The sequence below is a fragment of the Blastomyces dermatitidis genome (genome assembly GCF_000003525.1).
Source record: "Blastomyces dermatitidis ER-3 genomic scaffold supercont1.13, whole genome shotgun sequence".
Taxonomy (NCBI): Eukaryota; Fungi; Ascomycota; class Eurotiomycetes; order Onygenales; family Ajellomycetaceae; genus Blastomyces; species Blastomyces dermatitidis.
Window position 1 is genome coordinate 812,429 of NW_025544786.1, and position 14,664 is coordinate 827,092.

The 14,664-nt window shown below is 48.2% G+C and overlaps 7 protein-coding genes across 8 annotated transcripts; 3 read left to right on the forward strand and 4 right to left on the reverse strand.

Moving 5' to 3' along the window:
* Nucleotides 1-32: 32 nt before the first annotated feature.
* Nucleotides 33-2,527, reverse strand: BDCG_09037 (uncharacterized protein; the record flags this gene model as incomplete). The annotated part of the gene is made up of 3 exons (XM_045424815.1): nt 33-2,154; nt 2,193-2,275; nt 2,313-2,527. The coding sequence occupies 3 exons, from the start codon at nt 2,525-2,527 to the stop codon at nt 1,922-1,924; spliced, it is 531 nt and encodes a 176-aa protein (XP_045273443.1). The 3' UTR covers nt 33-1,921.
* On the forward strand, nt 1,707-5,076 carry BDCG_09038 (uncharacterized protein). The gene is made up of 4 exons (XM_045424816.1): nt 1,707-3,541; nt 3,598-3,683; nt 3,754-4,160; nt 4,221-5,076. The coding sequence occupies exons 1-4, from the start codon at nt 2,859-2,861 to the stop codon at nt 4,470-4,472; spliced, it is 1,428 nt and encodes a 475-aa protein (XP_045273444.1). The 5' UTR covers nt 1,707-2,858; the 3' UTR covers nt 4,473-5,076.
* BDCG_09040 lies at nt 4,275-7,808 on the reverse strand. 2 transcript variants are annotated; one of them, XM_045424819.1, is made up of 3 exons: nt 6,927-7,807; nt 6,583-6,815; nt 4,545-6,490 (listed from the first exon to the last, which is right to left on the reverse strand). In XM_045424819.1, exons 1-2 carry the CDS (start codon nt 7,705-7,707, stop codon nt 6,733-6,735), a joined length of 864 nt encoding a protein of 287 aa, XP_045273446.1. In that variant the 5' UTR covers nt 7,708-7,807; the 3' UTR covers nt 4,545-6,490; nt 6,583-6,732. The 2 variants fall into 2 exon arrangements, with proteins under 2 accessions (XP_045282799.1, XP_045273446.1); XM_045424818.1 differs by having other exon boundaries at nt 4,275-6,815; nt 6,927-7,808.
* On the forward strand, nt 5,257-6,940 carry BDCG_09039 (exosome complex component RRP40). The gene has a single exon (XM_045424817.1). It carries the CDS (start codon nt 5,543-5,545, stop codon nt 6,386-6,388), a length of 846 nt encoding a protein of 281 aa, XP_045273445.1. The 5' UTR covers nt 5,257-5,542; the 3' UTR covers nt 6,389-6,940.
* A 63-nt stretch (nt 7,809-7,871) lies between the features above and the next one.
* Nucleotides 7,872-9,677, reverse strand: BDCG_09041 (uncharacterized protein). The gene is made up of 2 exons (XM_045424820.1): nt 9,469-9,677; nt 7,872-9,397 (listed from the first exon to the last, which is right to left on the reverse strand). Exons 1-2 carry the CDS (start codon nt 9,539-9,541, stop codon nt 8,751-8,753), a joined length of 720 nt encoding a protein of 239 aa, XP_045273447.1. The 5' UTR covers nt 9,542-9,677; the 3' UTR covers nt 7,872-8,750.
* A 129-nt stretch (nt 9,678-9,806) lies between these two features.
* BDCG_09042 (hsp78-like protein) lies at nt 9,807-12,471 on the forward strand. Its single transcript, XM_045424821.1, has 5 exons — nt 9,807-10,047; nt 10,126-10,162; nt 10,234-10,360; nt 10,440-11,211; nt 11,296-12,471. The coding sequence occupies exons 1-5, from the start codon at nt 9,946-9,948 to the stop codon at nt 12,001-12,003; spliced, it is 1,746 nt and encodes a 581-aa protein (XP_045273448.1). The 5' UTR covers nt 9,807-9,945; the 3' UTR covers nt 12,004-12,471.
* On the reverse strand, nt 11,183-14,491 carry BDCG_09043 (actin cortical patch protein Sur7). Its single transcript, XM_045424822.1, has 4 exons — nt 13,996-14,491; nt 13,631-13,925; nt 13,290-13,472; nt 11,183-13,160 (listed from the first exon to the last, which is right to left on the reverse strand). Exons 1-4 carry the CDS (start codon nt 14,006-14,008, stop codon nt 12,890-12,892), a joined length of 762 nt encoding a protein of 253 aa, XP_045273449.1. The 5' UTR covers nt 14,009-14,491; the 3' UTR covers nt 11,183-12,889.
* Nucleotides 14,492-14,664: the final 173 nt, after the last annotated feature.

Here is a 14,664-nt window from a genome sequence, read left to right on the forward strand (position 1 = left end):
TACCTACACAATAACAAAACGAGGGAAAAAAAAAAAAAAAAAAGGTTCGGCTGGCTACGGGCGAATTCATCAAAATATCCCAAATATATTAACCGTAACCGTACATATCTATCTGAATAACAGATACGTTAATAAGTCCGTGTTCATAGGTAGGTCAGGTCTTTCTCCACAGACAGAAGACAGGAATTACCAGAAAAAGAATTCTAGTCGTACGCCCCATGCAAAACTACCTAAACACCTGCTGTACCAGTGAAGTAAAGCAAGGGACATGATAGTCCATGTCCTACAACCAATTCCCCTCCACCCTGTGAAGAGAGGATAGACCAACCGGACTAAAGGATGCGAGTTTGGTTTCTGGGTGCGCGTGATGGGAAAAGAGACGGGCATGAGATGGCCTATGTAGAAGCCGTAGAGAGCAATCTTTTGCGGCGGGGGAGCAGAATATCTGTGGTGGATGTAGGCTACGGTTTCTCTCAACATCATCAGCCGTGTTTGAATTGCAGGAGTTTGGAGGCGCTGACAACTAGAAAAAAGGGGCTGGTGGCACGTAGCGGGAAAGAGCACTACGGGGCCAGAAAAGGCTCTGCTCCGGTCCCTTAATCTTTCCCACCGGGCGGTCAAGGCCCGCCGTTTCCGCCTAATTTTCTGTAGGTAAATATTCGTTTACGAGACCTTAGACGGGGACAGTACATTTGTATTCAGTCGCTATTCAACCGCCGTCCATTGATAACTCATCACCCATTATTGTGCCTTGGGGTTGTTCTTAATGTTGAACTGGCACTGAGTCCCTTGCTTCTCTCCACTCAAGGATTCCTGGAAGTACTTGAAGCAGAATATAACTCACTCAAGCAAGTGACCTTAATATCAAACATTTTGTAAACTTTCAATTTCTAGCGCCCAAGACAGGGAGTTTGAATTATTAACTCATCATCTCATGGCCCCGCCCAATGACTTGTCTTTGGCAGTTAAATCGAAACATTCATTTGTTTGTCTGAGCAATTCAGAGGAAGGAACAAGAACGCGATGAAAAAGAAAAGGCTGTTCACAGAGGATGTCGAAAGAGCGTTGAACTAGTATATGGGTTTGATGATGAGTTTCAGAATTCAACAGGATCTCTTTTCTGAAAAGTTGATCTCACGGAGCCACCTGGCGCGAAATTGCGAAATATTTGGCTAGATTATCCCCCAGTCCAGGGAAGCTGGGTATGGACAAAAGTGTATAATTGAACCAAGTCAATGTCATGGAAGCAGTTCCAGAGTGATGATCTCAGACAGGGTCCCCTGCAACACCCGTCGTGTCCCTAAAAGATGACAGCTGTCACGCCCGCTGCGCCCTTTGGGCCTGGGAAGAATTCTCCGTAGGAGCACCAGAGACAAAAATGTGAAAAGCGTCGGTAGGGATATTGTGGTAGTTTGGTACACATGGCACGGCACAAATGATCAGGTACTACCGTCAGTCGAAACAACATGTCGAAATCCGTTCACAGCTGCCGGCTCATCCATGCCAATGCAAAACAAGATGTATAGATTAGAGAAATCCGCTCCCCGGGGGGGGGGGGGGGGGAGAGTTATTAGCGAGTCTAGTACGGAAGAGATAAATTATTCAAGGCTTCTATGAGGTGCCAAAAGGGACAAACTAATGTGAAAAAGTCGCTGATGCTGCAACTGCTTCTCTCACTGCTGCTCTTCAGTGTCTCCACAATGAATGCGCCACATAATGAGAATCGCCACAACGTCAAACAAATCGATAACTCGAATTCATCTTCCTAGGTAGCAAGCCCATGGTGTGGTGTGGCGGATACATTTCATGAGAAGGGCTCCGCTCGCTGTCGCCAACGGCTGGGCGAATATCAGGACCTGCGAAATGGAACAAAATGAACAAAACAACAACACAACAGGACAAGTAAGGAGAACAGCAGGAATTAATGCAGAGCCCACAGCCCAAGCGATGGTTGTTTGAAGAAACCCGGCTCGATACCGAAGTGCGGCAGTTTTTGTTCGACGATGTCAGCCCCAGCGGCCTGCGCTAAATAAGCCGCATCTGCAACAACCTCCCATCTTCTTTGCTCCTTGGGCTCAAACTTCTTCAACCTCACCTCCTTAACGCTACTCTCAGGGAATGCATCGTCAGCATCCAGAACTTTGAGAGTCTTCACTAACTACTAGTTTAATCGGACCCCGGCGGGGACGTACCTTCATTTTCCAAAATGGAACCACTCTCCTTTTGGCGGCTTATGGTGGGTATTTTTATCCCTTGCAGCTGGCCCCCGTCTGTCCTGCGACAGCTTGGATGTCAAGATAGTTTCACTCTACCACTCTCGCTTCATGCGTTCGATATGCGTTCTCCGTATCGATCCTTCATATAGCCAGCTTGGCAGCTGTGATACAGCTATGCATTTCCTGTTTTTCCCGTCCAAATGTGTTTTCTCCTTTTGCATTTCAATTATTTCAATTTCTCCTTCTCTTCCTTTCTCCTCTTGCATTGCCATTCTCCCTCCCTCAATAGTCTTCGTGTTTTGATTGTCCATATGGTCGTTTTGAGGGATTGCACTCTTTTCTCACCCCCCGTCCTCCCTCCATATAGAGAGAAATATCAAACCATTCATTTTTTGAAATAATTCCACGTTGATCGTGGAAGATTCTTCACATATCTCTTGTCTTATTACATTCTTTATTTTTGAGGCAGCGGGCCCTACTTTTACATACATTTTGCGGCACGTCACATTCCGGGAATCTACTTAACTTCCTTTTCGAATTCAAGAATTTCGTGGAGATAATTTGAGGGCAAAAAAACAGAACATCTGAATTCAGAAATAGATTGGTTGCTCCCCATAACCTGTACAAACAGTGTTTGACAGCATGCAGTACAAAAACCTCTTGCTTGCCCTGGTTCTCTCGTCTGGATTTCTCGATGTAGTCGTCGGGGCGGATCTGCGGACTCGCCAGAATGGTGGCCAAGCCGCAGTCGCCGCTCAGGGCAGCAGAGGCAGCCAACGCCAAGCCGGTCAAGATCAAGAACGCGAACGCCAGGCTGAGAAAAGCCAGGGAGGTCAGCGCCAGGCAGGGCAAGGTGGCCAGGCCGCGCAAGATCAAGAACGCCAACGCCAACGCCAGGCTGGCCAAGTCCAGGGAGGTCAGCGTCAGGACGGACAGGGTGTCCAGGGAGGCCAAGGCCAGCAGCAAAACGGTGGAAACAACGGCGGAAATAACCTCGGAAACAACGGGGGGAACAATGGGGGGAACAATGGGGGAAAAAACAGAGGGAATGACGGTGGGAATGACGGTGGGAATGACGGTGGGAATGACGGTGAGAATGACGGTGGGGATGACGGTGAGAATGACGGTGGGAATGACGGTGAGAATGACGGTGGGAATGACGGTGGGAATGACGGTGAGAATGACGGTGGGGATGACGGTGGGAATGACGGTGGGAATGACGGTGGGAACAATAATGAACTTCTACTCAACCCCAACAACGTTCAGGATTCCAGCAAGAACGACGGAACCGCTCAAGCAGAAGCAGGACAAGCTGCTTCCCTCACGTAAGTCTCGCAACCATTATTTCCCAGTATAGATACATGCTAATGGTCTATGAAAGTGACGACGCCAACTTTATCAATTTCTGCACTGGGAAAACATTGACCAATGGTCTTCAACGGGATGGCGGCTCTTGCAACGGTATTGGTAAGTTGTTCTATGCTATTGATTACGTCTATTGCCCGATGCGCTAGAACCTAATCAAAGCTGCGTACAGTTATGGGCGATATCCCTTCTCGTAACAATATGATTTCCTGTATTATTTTGAACCCGGCACCCGGTGAAGACCTCGAACCAAACGAGAGTTTCAACGTGGATATTCAAGTTGAAAACCTCGTGGCTGGGTCGTTCACCAATCCCGACATCACTTACTATTCGGCTCCTCAGCAACTCGTGCGTGGGAATATCGAGGGCCACAGCCATGTCACTATTCAAAGCCTCGGGAATAATATCAACACACAGACCCCCCCGGACCCGGACAATTTCGTCTTCTTCAAGGGGATCAATGATCCCGGTAACGGGCAAGGTGGACTCAGAGCTGAGGTTGATGGCGGCCTCCCACCTGGTGTCTACCGTGTCTGTACTATTAATTCAGCCAGCAACCATCAGCCCGTGGTCATGCCGGTGAGTTCCTTGGGATCCCACTAATTCTAAAAGACACGAAAACTGACAACTATTCTCTAGGTTGCTCAACGCGGCGCCCAGGATGACTGCATCCGTTTTACTGTTGGTCAAGGTAACAACAACAACAACAACAATAACAGCGGCCAGAACAACGACCAAAACAATGGCCAAAACAACCAAGGCCGCCAGAATGGTGGTAACAATGGCAGAGGCAATGGCAGAGGCAATGGCAGAGGAGGTTTCCTAGACCGATTCCGATTTGGTCGTACGAGGGAACGCATGCCTTTCAGAAAGAGAACATTCATTGCCTGAACGGACACATCTTCAGATTCAACCCTGTGATTTACGTGCTGAGAGTTAGAAACTACCCCTTACTTCAGTTCCCAGTTCCCAGTGTCCAGCCTCTGACACGCCAGGACTCTGGAGGGGGGAACAGTTGTATCGCCAACACTGCCCTGTATATCTCGACATTTTTCGTATATTGTGGCATTCCTACCCCCTAACCTTTTTTCATTATACTTCGTATCTATCAGTGTTCCTTTCATTATACTTGTGTTTCGTTTTTTCTTGACTTTTGTCGTTTGCAGGATGCCTAGATATAAAAAGGATACAAGGACCCCGCTCTCGCTGTGCTTGGTCTGGGGATTAGTGCGACCGATGGTTGTTCCGTGGCCTATTTGTGGATGTGCTGTGTTTAATTGAGTTCTCTGTGATGTGGTAAGTCACCAGGGACTCGAGTCTGGATTTTGCTATCAGATCTAGGAAGTAGTTGGCATTGATACATGATATGCACATAAAACATACCCTTCTCAACTGACCGTCTCACCTGCGCACTGGAGCACAAATTCCAAATTCTATGAATATCCTCCGCCCCGCGGAAGTAGTTCTCCAATTATCTCTGACAATAGATGCATGACAATTGACAGATTTGCACTGATTATCAAAATTGGTAGCAATGTAAACTGTGTCACTCCCCTGATGATCTGTTACAAGAAGTGTCTCAAGCGGAGTTTCTGATAGTGCCAAGACATCAAGGGGCAGTCACATCATGTGATATTTGAAGCCCTTATCGATAACAAAACTTCCGCATCCCAGACCGAGCTCTAACTATCTTCAACCGGGACGTTCCTCAATTTATATTCACCAGGTTCTGGCGTTGCTTGCAGTCTATTCGATCCCCTTCACCGTAGAACGAAGGGGCGCATGCCGAAAAAAAAAATCCCTTCATCATTTTACTTCCAATTGACGCTGGGTCAATGCTTTGATTGGTGACCAGCCATCCTCTTCATTACCCACAGCTCCCCGAATTGCCCGCCAGCGGCTCGCCCGCAGCCCTGATTCAGCCCGCAGTATTGTCAAACCCGTCTTTAAATCAATACAATATGACATCCTCGTCCCCCCTGCTCGTCCTTCCAGGCGACTCAATCTCCTACCCACTGCAGCAGCCGAACCAGCCCGCCACAACAACGAAGCTCTCCTCAGGCCTCCGCGTCCTCGAAACTCCCGCCAACAAAACCAACACAACCTTAATAACAGCAACCCAAGCAGGCCTCCTAACCACCGATCCCAAACGCAACGCGTTAACCCTCCACACCTTCCCCCAACGCCGCTACATCCCCTCCCCCAACGACCTCCTCATCGCCCAAATCCACCACTCCAGCGTCGATTACTTCCACTGCACCATAACCCCGCACACTCCACATGCACTCCTGGGCCAACTAGCTTTCGAAGGCGCGACGCGCAAAACACGCCCGCTCCTTAAGCACGGCGACCTCGTCTATGCGCGTGTTTTATCGACTGGTGTCGGCAACACGGGCGGGGAGGTGGAGCTTACGTGTGTGAACCCGGCGACGAGGAAGGCGGAACCTGGCGGCCTGGGGCCGTTAGTGGGTGGGATGTTGTTTGATATATCTACGGGATTGGCTGAGAGATTAATGATGAGGGGCGGAAGTGAGGGGGGCAGTGGTGTTGTGGTTTTAGAGGAACTTGGGTCGAAGTTGGAGAGTCAGGGTGGATTTGAGGTTGCTGTTGGGAGGAATGGGAAGGTTTGGGTAGATTGTTCAGCTGCGAGGAAGGGGGCTGGTGGGGATGCTGATTCGGCGAAGGCGGTTAAGATTACGGTTGCGGTGGGGAGATGCTTGAGGGAGACGGATGAGAAGGGGTTGGGAGCTGCGGAGCAGAGGAAGTTAGTTGGGAGTGTGCTGAGGGAGATGGGATTGGGAAGTTAGGTTATGAGAAGTTTATCGTTTTTATTCAATGATCTACCCCCTTGTATATTGATGTCCTGTTGCCTTTGGGTTTTGGGTTTTATATCGGTTATATCGGAGTTGCTTTTTGTGTCGCATAAATATTTACATTAGAATTTGAGCATTGATCTAATACCCCTGAAATTCTAGGGAATTGATACGAATCGTACTCGTACCTCCCGTCGCAATCATGGTAGCAGCAGTAGTTCAATCCCATCGCCACAGTATCGTATGGAAATACCAACTTCCATCTCATCAGGAAAGTAGATACGTAGCCTTCGATAGAACGAAGTCAAAATACACGTCACGGTCATCAACGAGCAAGATTATCTCGGCTTTGGCCCAAACATCGCCACGGTTGCTTGCTCGGAAGAAGCATAATTCAGTCGCTGTTTAACCAATTCACGAGCTAGGAACGGAGTTAGTATATTTAAAAGTCAATTTTCCAAAAGATATACAAGAGAAGGCGTCAAGTTGGAGGAATTACTGGGGAAAGAAATCAAGAAATAGAAAGACATACTTGGAATATTCTTGGCCTTCTCCTCCTCCTGTTTAAGCTTATATGTAATCCATATCCGCGCGCACCAAGCCGTCACCAGAACATCCATCATCATATCATCCAGCGTAGCAGAGACAATCTGCAAGCGTGGCCGTCTTACTCCACGATCATCAACCTGAGGGTCGTCAGGATCAGTAGCCAACGTCTCAATCGCAACGGTAGCCCCACACCCATCCTGCCATTCCAGCACTTCCTGTCGCTCCGGATTCCGCGTCGGTTTCACGCGGAATACCATCGACTCCTTGTTCCTATATACATGCCATAGCACCCATCCCGTCTTCAGCAGCTGGCGGGTGGATTTCAATAGCACGATCCCGGGCAAGGTGCTGCGGCGTTGGCCGGCAATTTCCACTGGGCCATTTATTACCGGTCGATTGAATTTGTAGATGACCTTGTCGCGCGGGTTTGGATTGGCGCTAAGGGCTCCGCTGCTGGTGCGGCGGGGCACCAGCCGGGACACATCTATTGTGCTGTGACCCAGGTCGAGGTGCTGTGAGACTGCATAGAGGGAAGTGGCGGGGGGTGTGGTTGGGTAAATCAAGGTGCCATCTAGAGTTATATCAGAGAGGTCGGGCAGAGGAGGTTGCGCGGTGATACTAGTCGATGGAGTTGATTGCGGCGGAGGTTCAGGGTGGGCATGAGGTCGTAGTGGCTCTGTTGGGATGGATTGCTCCCGGTGGTGAGACTCTGTTTCTTCGTAGGCCGGTGGTGGGTCGGACGGATTGAGTCTCGTGTTATTCATCGGTGCTTACTTATTTTGTGTATTTATTAATTAATTGATTTTATTTTTTCCTTGCAGAAAACAAGATGGATATACACGGGTCGAAGGGAATTCTATTTACAGCCTTGTTGTTATGACGAAGTTTGTTCCCGCCACTGTGGGGAGGCATCAACAATTGAGCACTGGAAATTATGAGTTAGCTGGAATCAGCCGGTCAACCAACGCAGGGCAGCTTGACCAGGAAATGTATCTGATGTTCATGAGGGTGATAGAATATTGTATTTTCACTGTTCTTAGATCAATAAATATTATTGCAATGGATAGCCTCTGAACTATTTAGACCTTCTCGATCTCGGAAACAGAATTTAAAAAATAAAAATAAAAACAACTTCGGCATACTACCACGCGCAGGCAACTCGCAATACTGACATGGTTTGTGTCCATGTACAGCTCATACTGCAATTGGCTCCCGGATCGGCCAGGTATGAGTTGATCCACGACTATGAATATCTATTCGCTTGATCAACGCCAGGGATCCAAGCGTCCTCCATGTCATTGAGAGGTAAATGTTTATTGCGGCCATTTGTAGCTTCGGAGAATGGTTAAACTCTAGTATAGCAGAATATCCAGGAATCAGGCCTCAAATATATATCTTCCTAGCAGAGGGTAAAGTATCTGTACCGGGAAATTGCAGCGCAGCAGCGGGTGTTATGCATTCGGGTAATCCATAGACTCGCTAATCTGTCTATAGCCGGAAAAATCCATAGGAAGGCATGTTCAAACCGATTTTCAAAAGTAGGACGCAACGCAACCGTGTCCCTTAAATATTTTGGACGTGCTAGTTGCACAAATGTCCCAGGTCCCCAATGATTGTGAATTGAAGATGACGAGAGTTCGGTGTCCGCAATTATTGAAGCTCCGCGGTCCGTCCCGTCCCGTATTGGGGACTCATGGCGCGCATCTATATCTCTAGTCTAGGTATGGTCGTATTACGGCGGGAGTCGCAACCGGTGTTTCCAAATTGTACTGTTCGCTCTGGCGTGCAAACTATGCTCGGTACAACCTCATTTCAACGTGACCGCAATCTCTACCATATTCACCCAACGAGTGCGAGACTCTAGGAGTTCCCCATTTGCATCGACTGCCTCGTTCCTCTGCCTCTTACGCTTCTTTGTTTCGGGTTTCGATTTTTGAAATGGGCCAGCAGTGTGGTTGGCCCCATCCGTGGATTGCGCAATGGCATCAAGTTCATGCGGAGCTTCTTTAAGTGCGTCCGGAATAGCATTGTTTTCTTCTTCCCTTTTTTTCTCCTGTTTCCGCTGAAGCTTCTCATCCTCCACAATATCATCAACCACCATCACGGCTCCAGTGTTCACTCTGATCGCGTACTCCTCTTTTTCCGCAAACCATTTCCCAACGCTCATCGCCTTTTCAATGGCTCGACCCGTCGCTTTGATAAAAACCTCCTCTTTTTTAAGATTCTCGGTACTCTCCGTAAGCTGGGAAAGCTTCTGCTTCTCGCTAACTTTATCGCTCAGATCAATCTTGGATATTGCGCGTCGTTCGGCTTGTCTGAGCAGCTTCTGCACGCGTTTTGCGGCGCTCATAAACGGTGTATTGGTTGAAACATAAACCACTTTGGGGATTTTCGCCCCGGCATAGGGAGAGGCGGCTGGTGGATGTGGGATTGGTCGCTTTTGAATACGTGCATCTATAGAAGTCAAGGTTGTGGCTTTAGCACCAGACTCAGTGGTATTGCATTGGAAAGTTTTGACGACGTACAACTGGGGACCTTTTGCATCTTTTTATTTTTCTTCTCGAACTTCAGTTCGGGGTAAGGATTTGGCTTTGCCATAGCTGCAGGTAGATAGTAAACAAGACGTTGGCCAGACAGATCTTGTAGTTACGGTGCTGAGCTCACACTAGCTGTGATTCCCTTGAAAAGCCAATAATAGATTGATAGTTTCATGGTTTCATAGGAGTGGTGTGTTTGCATTGTTTGCTTGGCTTATCGATAGAGTTGTCCAAATGCGGCAACTTTCCCCGGCCCAACTTCGCCTAAAGATTTTTTGCTAAAATTTGTATCTTGGGCTTTTTTTTTTTTTTTTTTTTTTTTTTTTTTTTTTTTTTTTTTGCGAGAAATCTCCTAGCCTGGCAACGACGAAGGCAAATATAGATCGCAGATAGCAGCCTCTATAATCTTCCTTTTCTCCGCTAGTTTATTTGTGAATACTGGCTGTATTTACCCTTAACACCGCCATGAGTGAAGAAACCAACGGGGTTTCCCCCGAGGCACCGGAGAGATGCGCCATCGGATTATCGTTTGGCAACACCAACAGCTCGATTGCGTATACATCACCAGTGAGTGAGATGCTGTAGGGGTACAATTTCTTGAAATAGAGCGCTTGCTGACGCCTCTTGTGTTTTCTTACTTCAAAGGAAGGAAAAGCAGAAGTCATAGCTAATGAGGACGGAGGTATATTTGGACTGGCACACCCCTCAGGAACTTCGTTGATATTCAGCGACTAATGGACTAAATATGCACAGATCGCCATATTCCGTCGATCATTTCATACGTAGATGGTGAAGAATACGATGGGAACCAAGCCAAAGCACAGCTTGTCCGAAATTCCTCGAACACTGTTGCTTACTTCAGAGATTTCCTGGGAAAAGAGTAAGTACTTGCCCCTCACCTGTATCAATCTCGTGCATTTATACCCATCAGAGTCTCAACTAATTTCGCCAATCAATAGCTTTAAATCGATAGACCCTACCCCTTGCCATGCGTCTGCTCACCCCCAATTACATGATTCCACCGTGGCTTTCACAATCCGCGACACTACGAACGAAGAGCCTAGCACATTGACTGTCTCAGAAATAACAACACGCCACCTGCGTTGTCTCCGACGGTCTGCCTCGGACTTCCTAGGAAAAGATGTGAATGCAGCCGTTTTGACTGTGCCAACAAACTTCTCAGATGCTCAGCGCAACGCCTTCTCCGCAGCAGCCAAAGATGCTGGCATTGACGTTCTGCAGTTCATCCCTGAGCCAGTCGCTTCTCTACTAGCGTACGATGCCCGTCCTGAGGCCGTAGTGAAGGACAAGTTAGTTGTGGTGGCCGATCTAGGTGGCACGAGGTCGGACGTTGCCGTGATTGCATCGCGGGGCGGAATGTACACCATTCTAGCCACTGCGCATGATTATGAGCTGGGAGGTGCCCAATTGGACCAAATATTGATTGATCATTTCGCCAAGGAATTCATAAAGAAACACAAAACAGACCCAAGGGAAAATGCTAGGAGTTTGGCCAAGCTGAAATTAGAAGCGGAACAAACTAAGAAGGCTTTGAGCTTGGGTACCAATGCCACTCTCAGCATCGAAAGCCTTTCCAATGGAATAGACTTTAGCTCTACTGTCAATAGAACAAGATATGAGCTTCTGTCGGGGAAAATTTTCGCGAGTTTTGTTAAGTTGATTGAAGAGTCCGTGAAAAAGGCCGATCTTGACATCCTGGATATTGATGAGGTTAGTTACTCTATTAAAAAAACATCTATTTAGCTATGAAGTTTTTTTTTCTTTCTTTGTTCGCTAACTCATAGTGACACACAGGTTATCCTTTCCGGCGGAACATCCCACACTCCAAAGATTGCACGACTCGTCCAATCTCTTTTCCCCGCCACAACAACAGTCCTTGCCCCATCCACATCGCCCATCGCCATCAACCCATCCGACTTACCCGCCCGAGGCGCGGCTATCCAAGCCTCCCTAATCGAGGAGTTTGAAAAGGACGACATCGAGCAATCGAGCCACCCCATGGTCACCGTCACCCCGCACCTCGAAAAAGCCATCGGCATCCAACTGATCTCCGCCACCGATGACGCACACGCCATCTTCAAACCACTCCTCAACGCTGAAACCGCGCTCCCCGCCCGGCGCATTGCTCAATACGCCGTCCCCAAGGCCGGCGGCGATATTCTCGTCCGTGTCTGCGAAGGCATCCGTGAGATCAAAGTTACGAAACCGGAACCCAAGCCGAAGCAACCTGCCAAGGACGACGGCGAGGACGACGACGATGATTCAGATTTCGACTCCGATGATGATGACGAGGAGGAAGAAGTGCGAGAAGTGGTATGGAAGGTATCGAAACCTATTGCGGAATTTGCCATTAAGGGTGTCAAGGCCAACGGGAAGGTTGAGGTTATGGTGGCCGTGAGTGAGCAGCTGGCGGTCCAAATAACGGCTCGGGAAGTCGGTGGAAAGGGTGGTGTCCGGGGTATGGTGGATGCGCCAAAGGCGGCGGAGAATGGAAGTGCGTAAAGCTATGTGTGCTTTCAGTTCACTTTATTTTTTTCGTCCGATTTCTTGTCTTTTACTCGTTCAAGCATCCCTGCCTTACCCTACTTTCCTTTTGGTAAATACAAAATTAGATCAATAGATAATGTATGTGTCAGACTTTGTCTTGTGTTACAAAGTTTTTTTTCTTTCTTCCTGTTACCCTTTTACCCTTTTTTTATTTTTTTTCCCCCCATTACAGGATGAAGTTCAAAAATAAATACATTAGATATTATTCTCGGTATTAAGATTGCCGAATCACAGTGAAGGAATCGCAAATCAACAGAACCAACCTCCCTCCCTCCCCCACTCCCCCGTTTTACCGAAATATCCATACCGCCCCCAGCCCATCAGAAACCCCTGGACAGGAAAATTAGAAGGCCATAAAAAGCCCCTTTAGAATCCACATGTTCAAAGTGGAGACAGCGCGAATGAAGCATAAACGCAAAAACGCCACACACCTAATTTGCGATTGCGATTGCGATTGGAGTTGGGTGCTTGTGATGTTTTTTTTTTTTTTTTTTTTTTTTTTTTGAAACGGAATGTTTCCAATTGGTCGGTTTGTGGCTTCCCCCCACCAGGTAGACATGAAAAGGGGCTATCGAATACCTTAGGGAAGTGAGAGGGTAAAACGAGGACCCATCGTTCACAGGCAAATAGAAATATACTAAACAGTACCTAGGTAAGCATGCGATCAAAATAGAAAGTGAGAGTTGGGTGAATCATTTCGCTAAACCAATAATTTCGACACGAAAAGTTTTCTTCGTCATCTTCATCCCCATCCCCATCACAATTGTTCTGATCAAGTTCTCCGCGGCGCCTGGGGAATGCATAGCTGTCGAATATATCTTGTCAGTGACCCCTAGCGCCCTCACGTATACTCCTTGTCCAACGCTTGGTCCTCAGAAGCTCGCTTCGCGCGGCGGGACTTGAAAAAGCCTCTCCGTTGGTGTCCAGCCGTAGCTCCACTCGCAGTAGCTTCGGTTCGCCGCCCCGACCTGCCGGTCCCAGATACACAGTATAGAACGCTGGCGAGAAAGAGGAGTGCTACTGAGGTCCACATCCATCCAAAGGCCTTTGGCCCGACTTTGGCCGCCTGGCCGTTTGACGAGAAGTTATTGCGACCCTTGACATATCCGGCGCTGTTGTTATATGCAAGTTAATATCTGCTGGGAAGGAAAAGAATTTTTTCCCTTTAAAAGATGTAGGTACTTTCTGTCAGGGGCTTCAGAGGTTGGGGGTTCATATGGAGGGAAAGAAACATAACATACGTCATTAGAGTAGTGGTAAGGATCTGGAAAATTAGGCCGATTGTTGCCATGAAGGCGGAGATCCAGCCCCCAATGCGTGTGCAAAGAGCCAACAACCCAGTGACCATAGACACAAAGACAAAGAAAAGGCTGATCAGCATGAACGCGAACATGAACCGCGTAATGTAGAAGTATTTGTTCGTCCTAGCATTGGTTAGCTACATTGCTGAGATGTACATGTGTGTGCGGCCTCTTCCTACCCGTGTAGTTTCATACACCATACGGCACCTTATGGGCACAAAATATGGTTGAAGAAGAGCAGGGGGAGAGAGGGGAGGGGGCGCGGGAGAAAGGTTGCATACCCGATGAATTCAGGAGGCACGCCCTCAGTGGTCCCAAAATTCCGGTCTGATGGGGGATCAAGAGGGAAGGCAGGTGAGGTACCAGGGCAGTCATTCCTCCCATCGACGACACCGCATATATTCCAGAAGGTCCATCTCGACACATCGGGTGCCCCTGGGATCCTCGAAGTATCCGCTTCGAGGAACCATGTGCGATTTAGAGGGCTTGTATCTTTTGCTCCGCCTATTAGCGTGAGTATCATCATGATAAAAGCTCCGGCGGTAAATACAAGCCCCAACAGGGCGGAAAGTGGCCCTTTCAAACCAATGTCAGTGCCTGTTCATCCTGTTTGACTTCGATATTCTGGGATAGAGTGGAAACGCACTGCCAACACCCATAGTTTCGAAACGTCTGCTGCTTCAAGGGACAAGCAACAAACGAAGTGAGTCAGTTTCAATTGATCCAAGAAGTGGTCGTGTTTCCTTTCTTGAACATAAACGTATCACATTGGTAGCTAATGTAGGATAAAAAAGATGCAAAGAAGGAGAACAAGGGAGAGAGGTAAGACAATGGCAATGCTAAAATGCCTATGTGGTAGAGATTGAGAAAAGTGATCAGCGGCAAAAGCATGACAGAGTGAAAGGGGGAGTTGAACGGGGAGTGACGGGGTCTTACCTTGCAACACTCTTTCTTCCATGATATTTGGATTTATGACATAACCGATTCCCAGGACGATCTCTGCCGCTGTGGAGGCAGCCGGGCGATCACCCCCACACACGACCTAGCTGGATGCGGCTAGGTTGAAAACCTTATTCCAACCCACCTTGAACCGCATTAGGGAAGGCGCGGGGAGGAGGCTCTGGGTCACGCCTGCAAACCGGCATTGTTTTTCAATGTTTGTTGCATGACGTCGTGTTGTCAACCTGTCATCGATTTGCCGCTGGAAGAAGCCGCCGCACGGTTTGTTTTCTATCAACCAACTGTCTTCGCGGTGATAGCCATTGTCGTCAGCGCTCAGGTGGCATTTGTCCGCTGTGCTCCGGCTAGTCGCTTT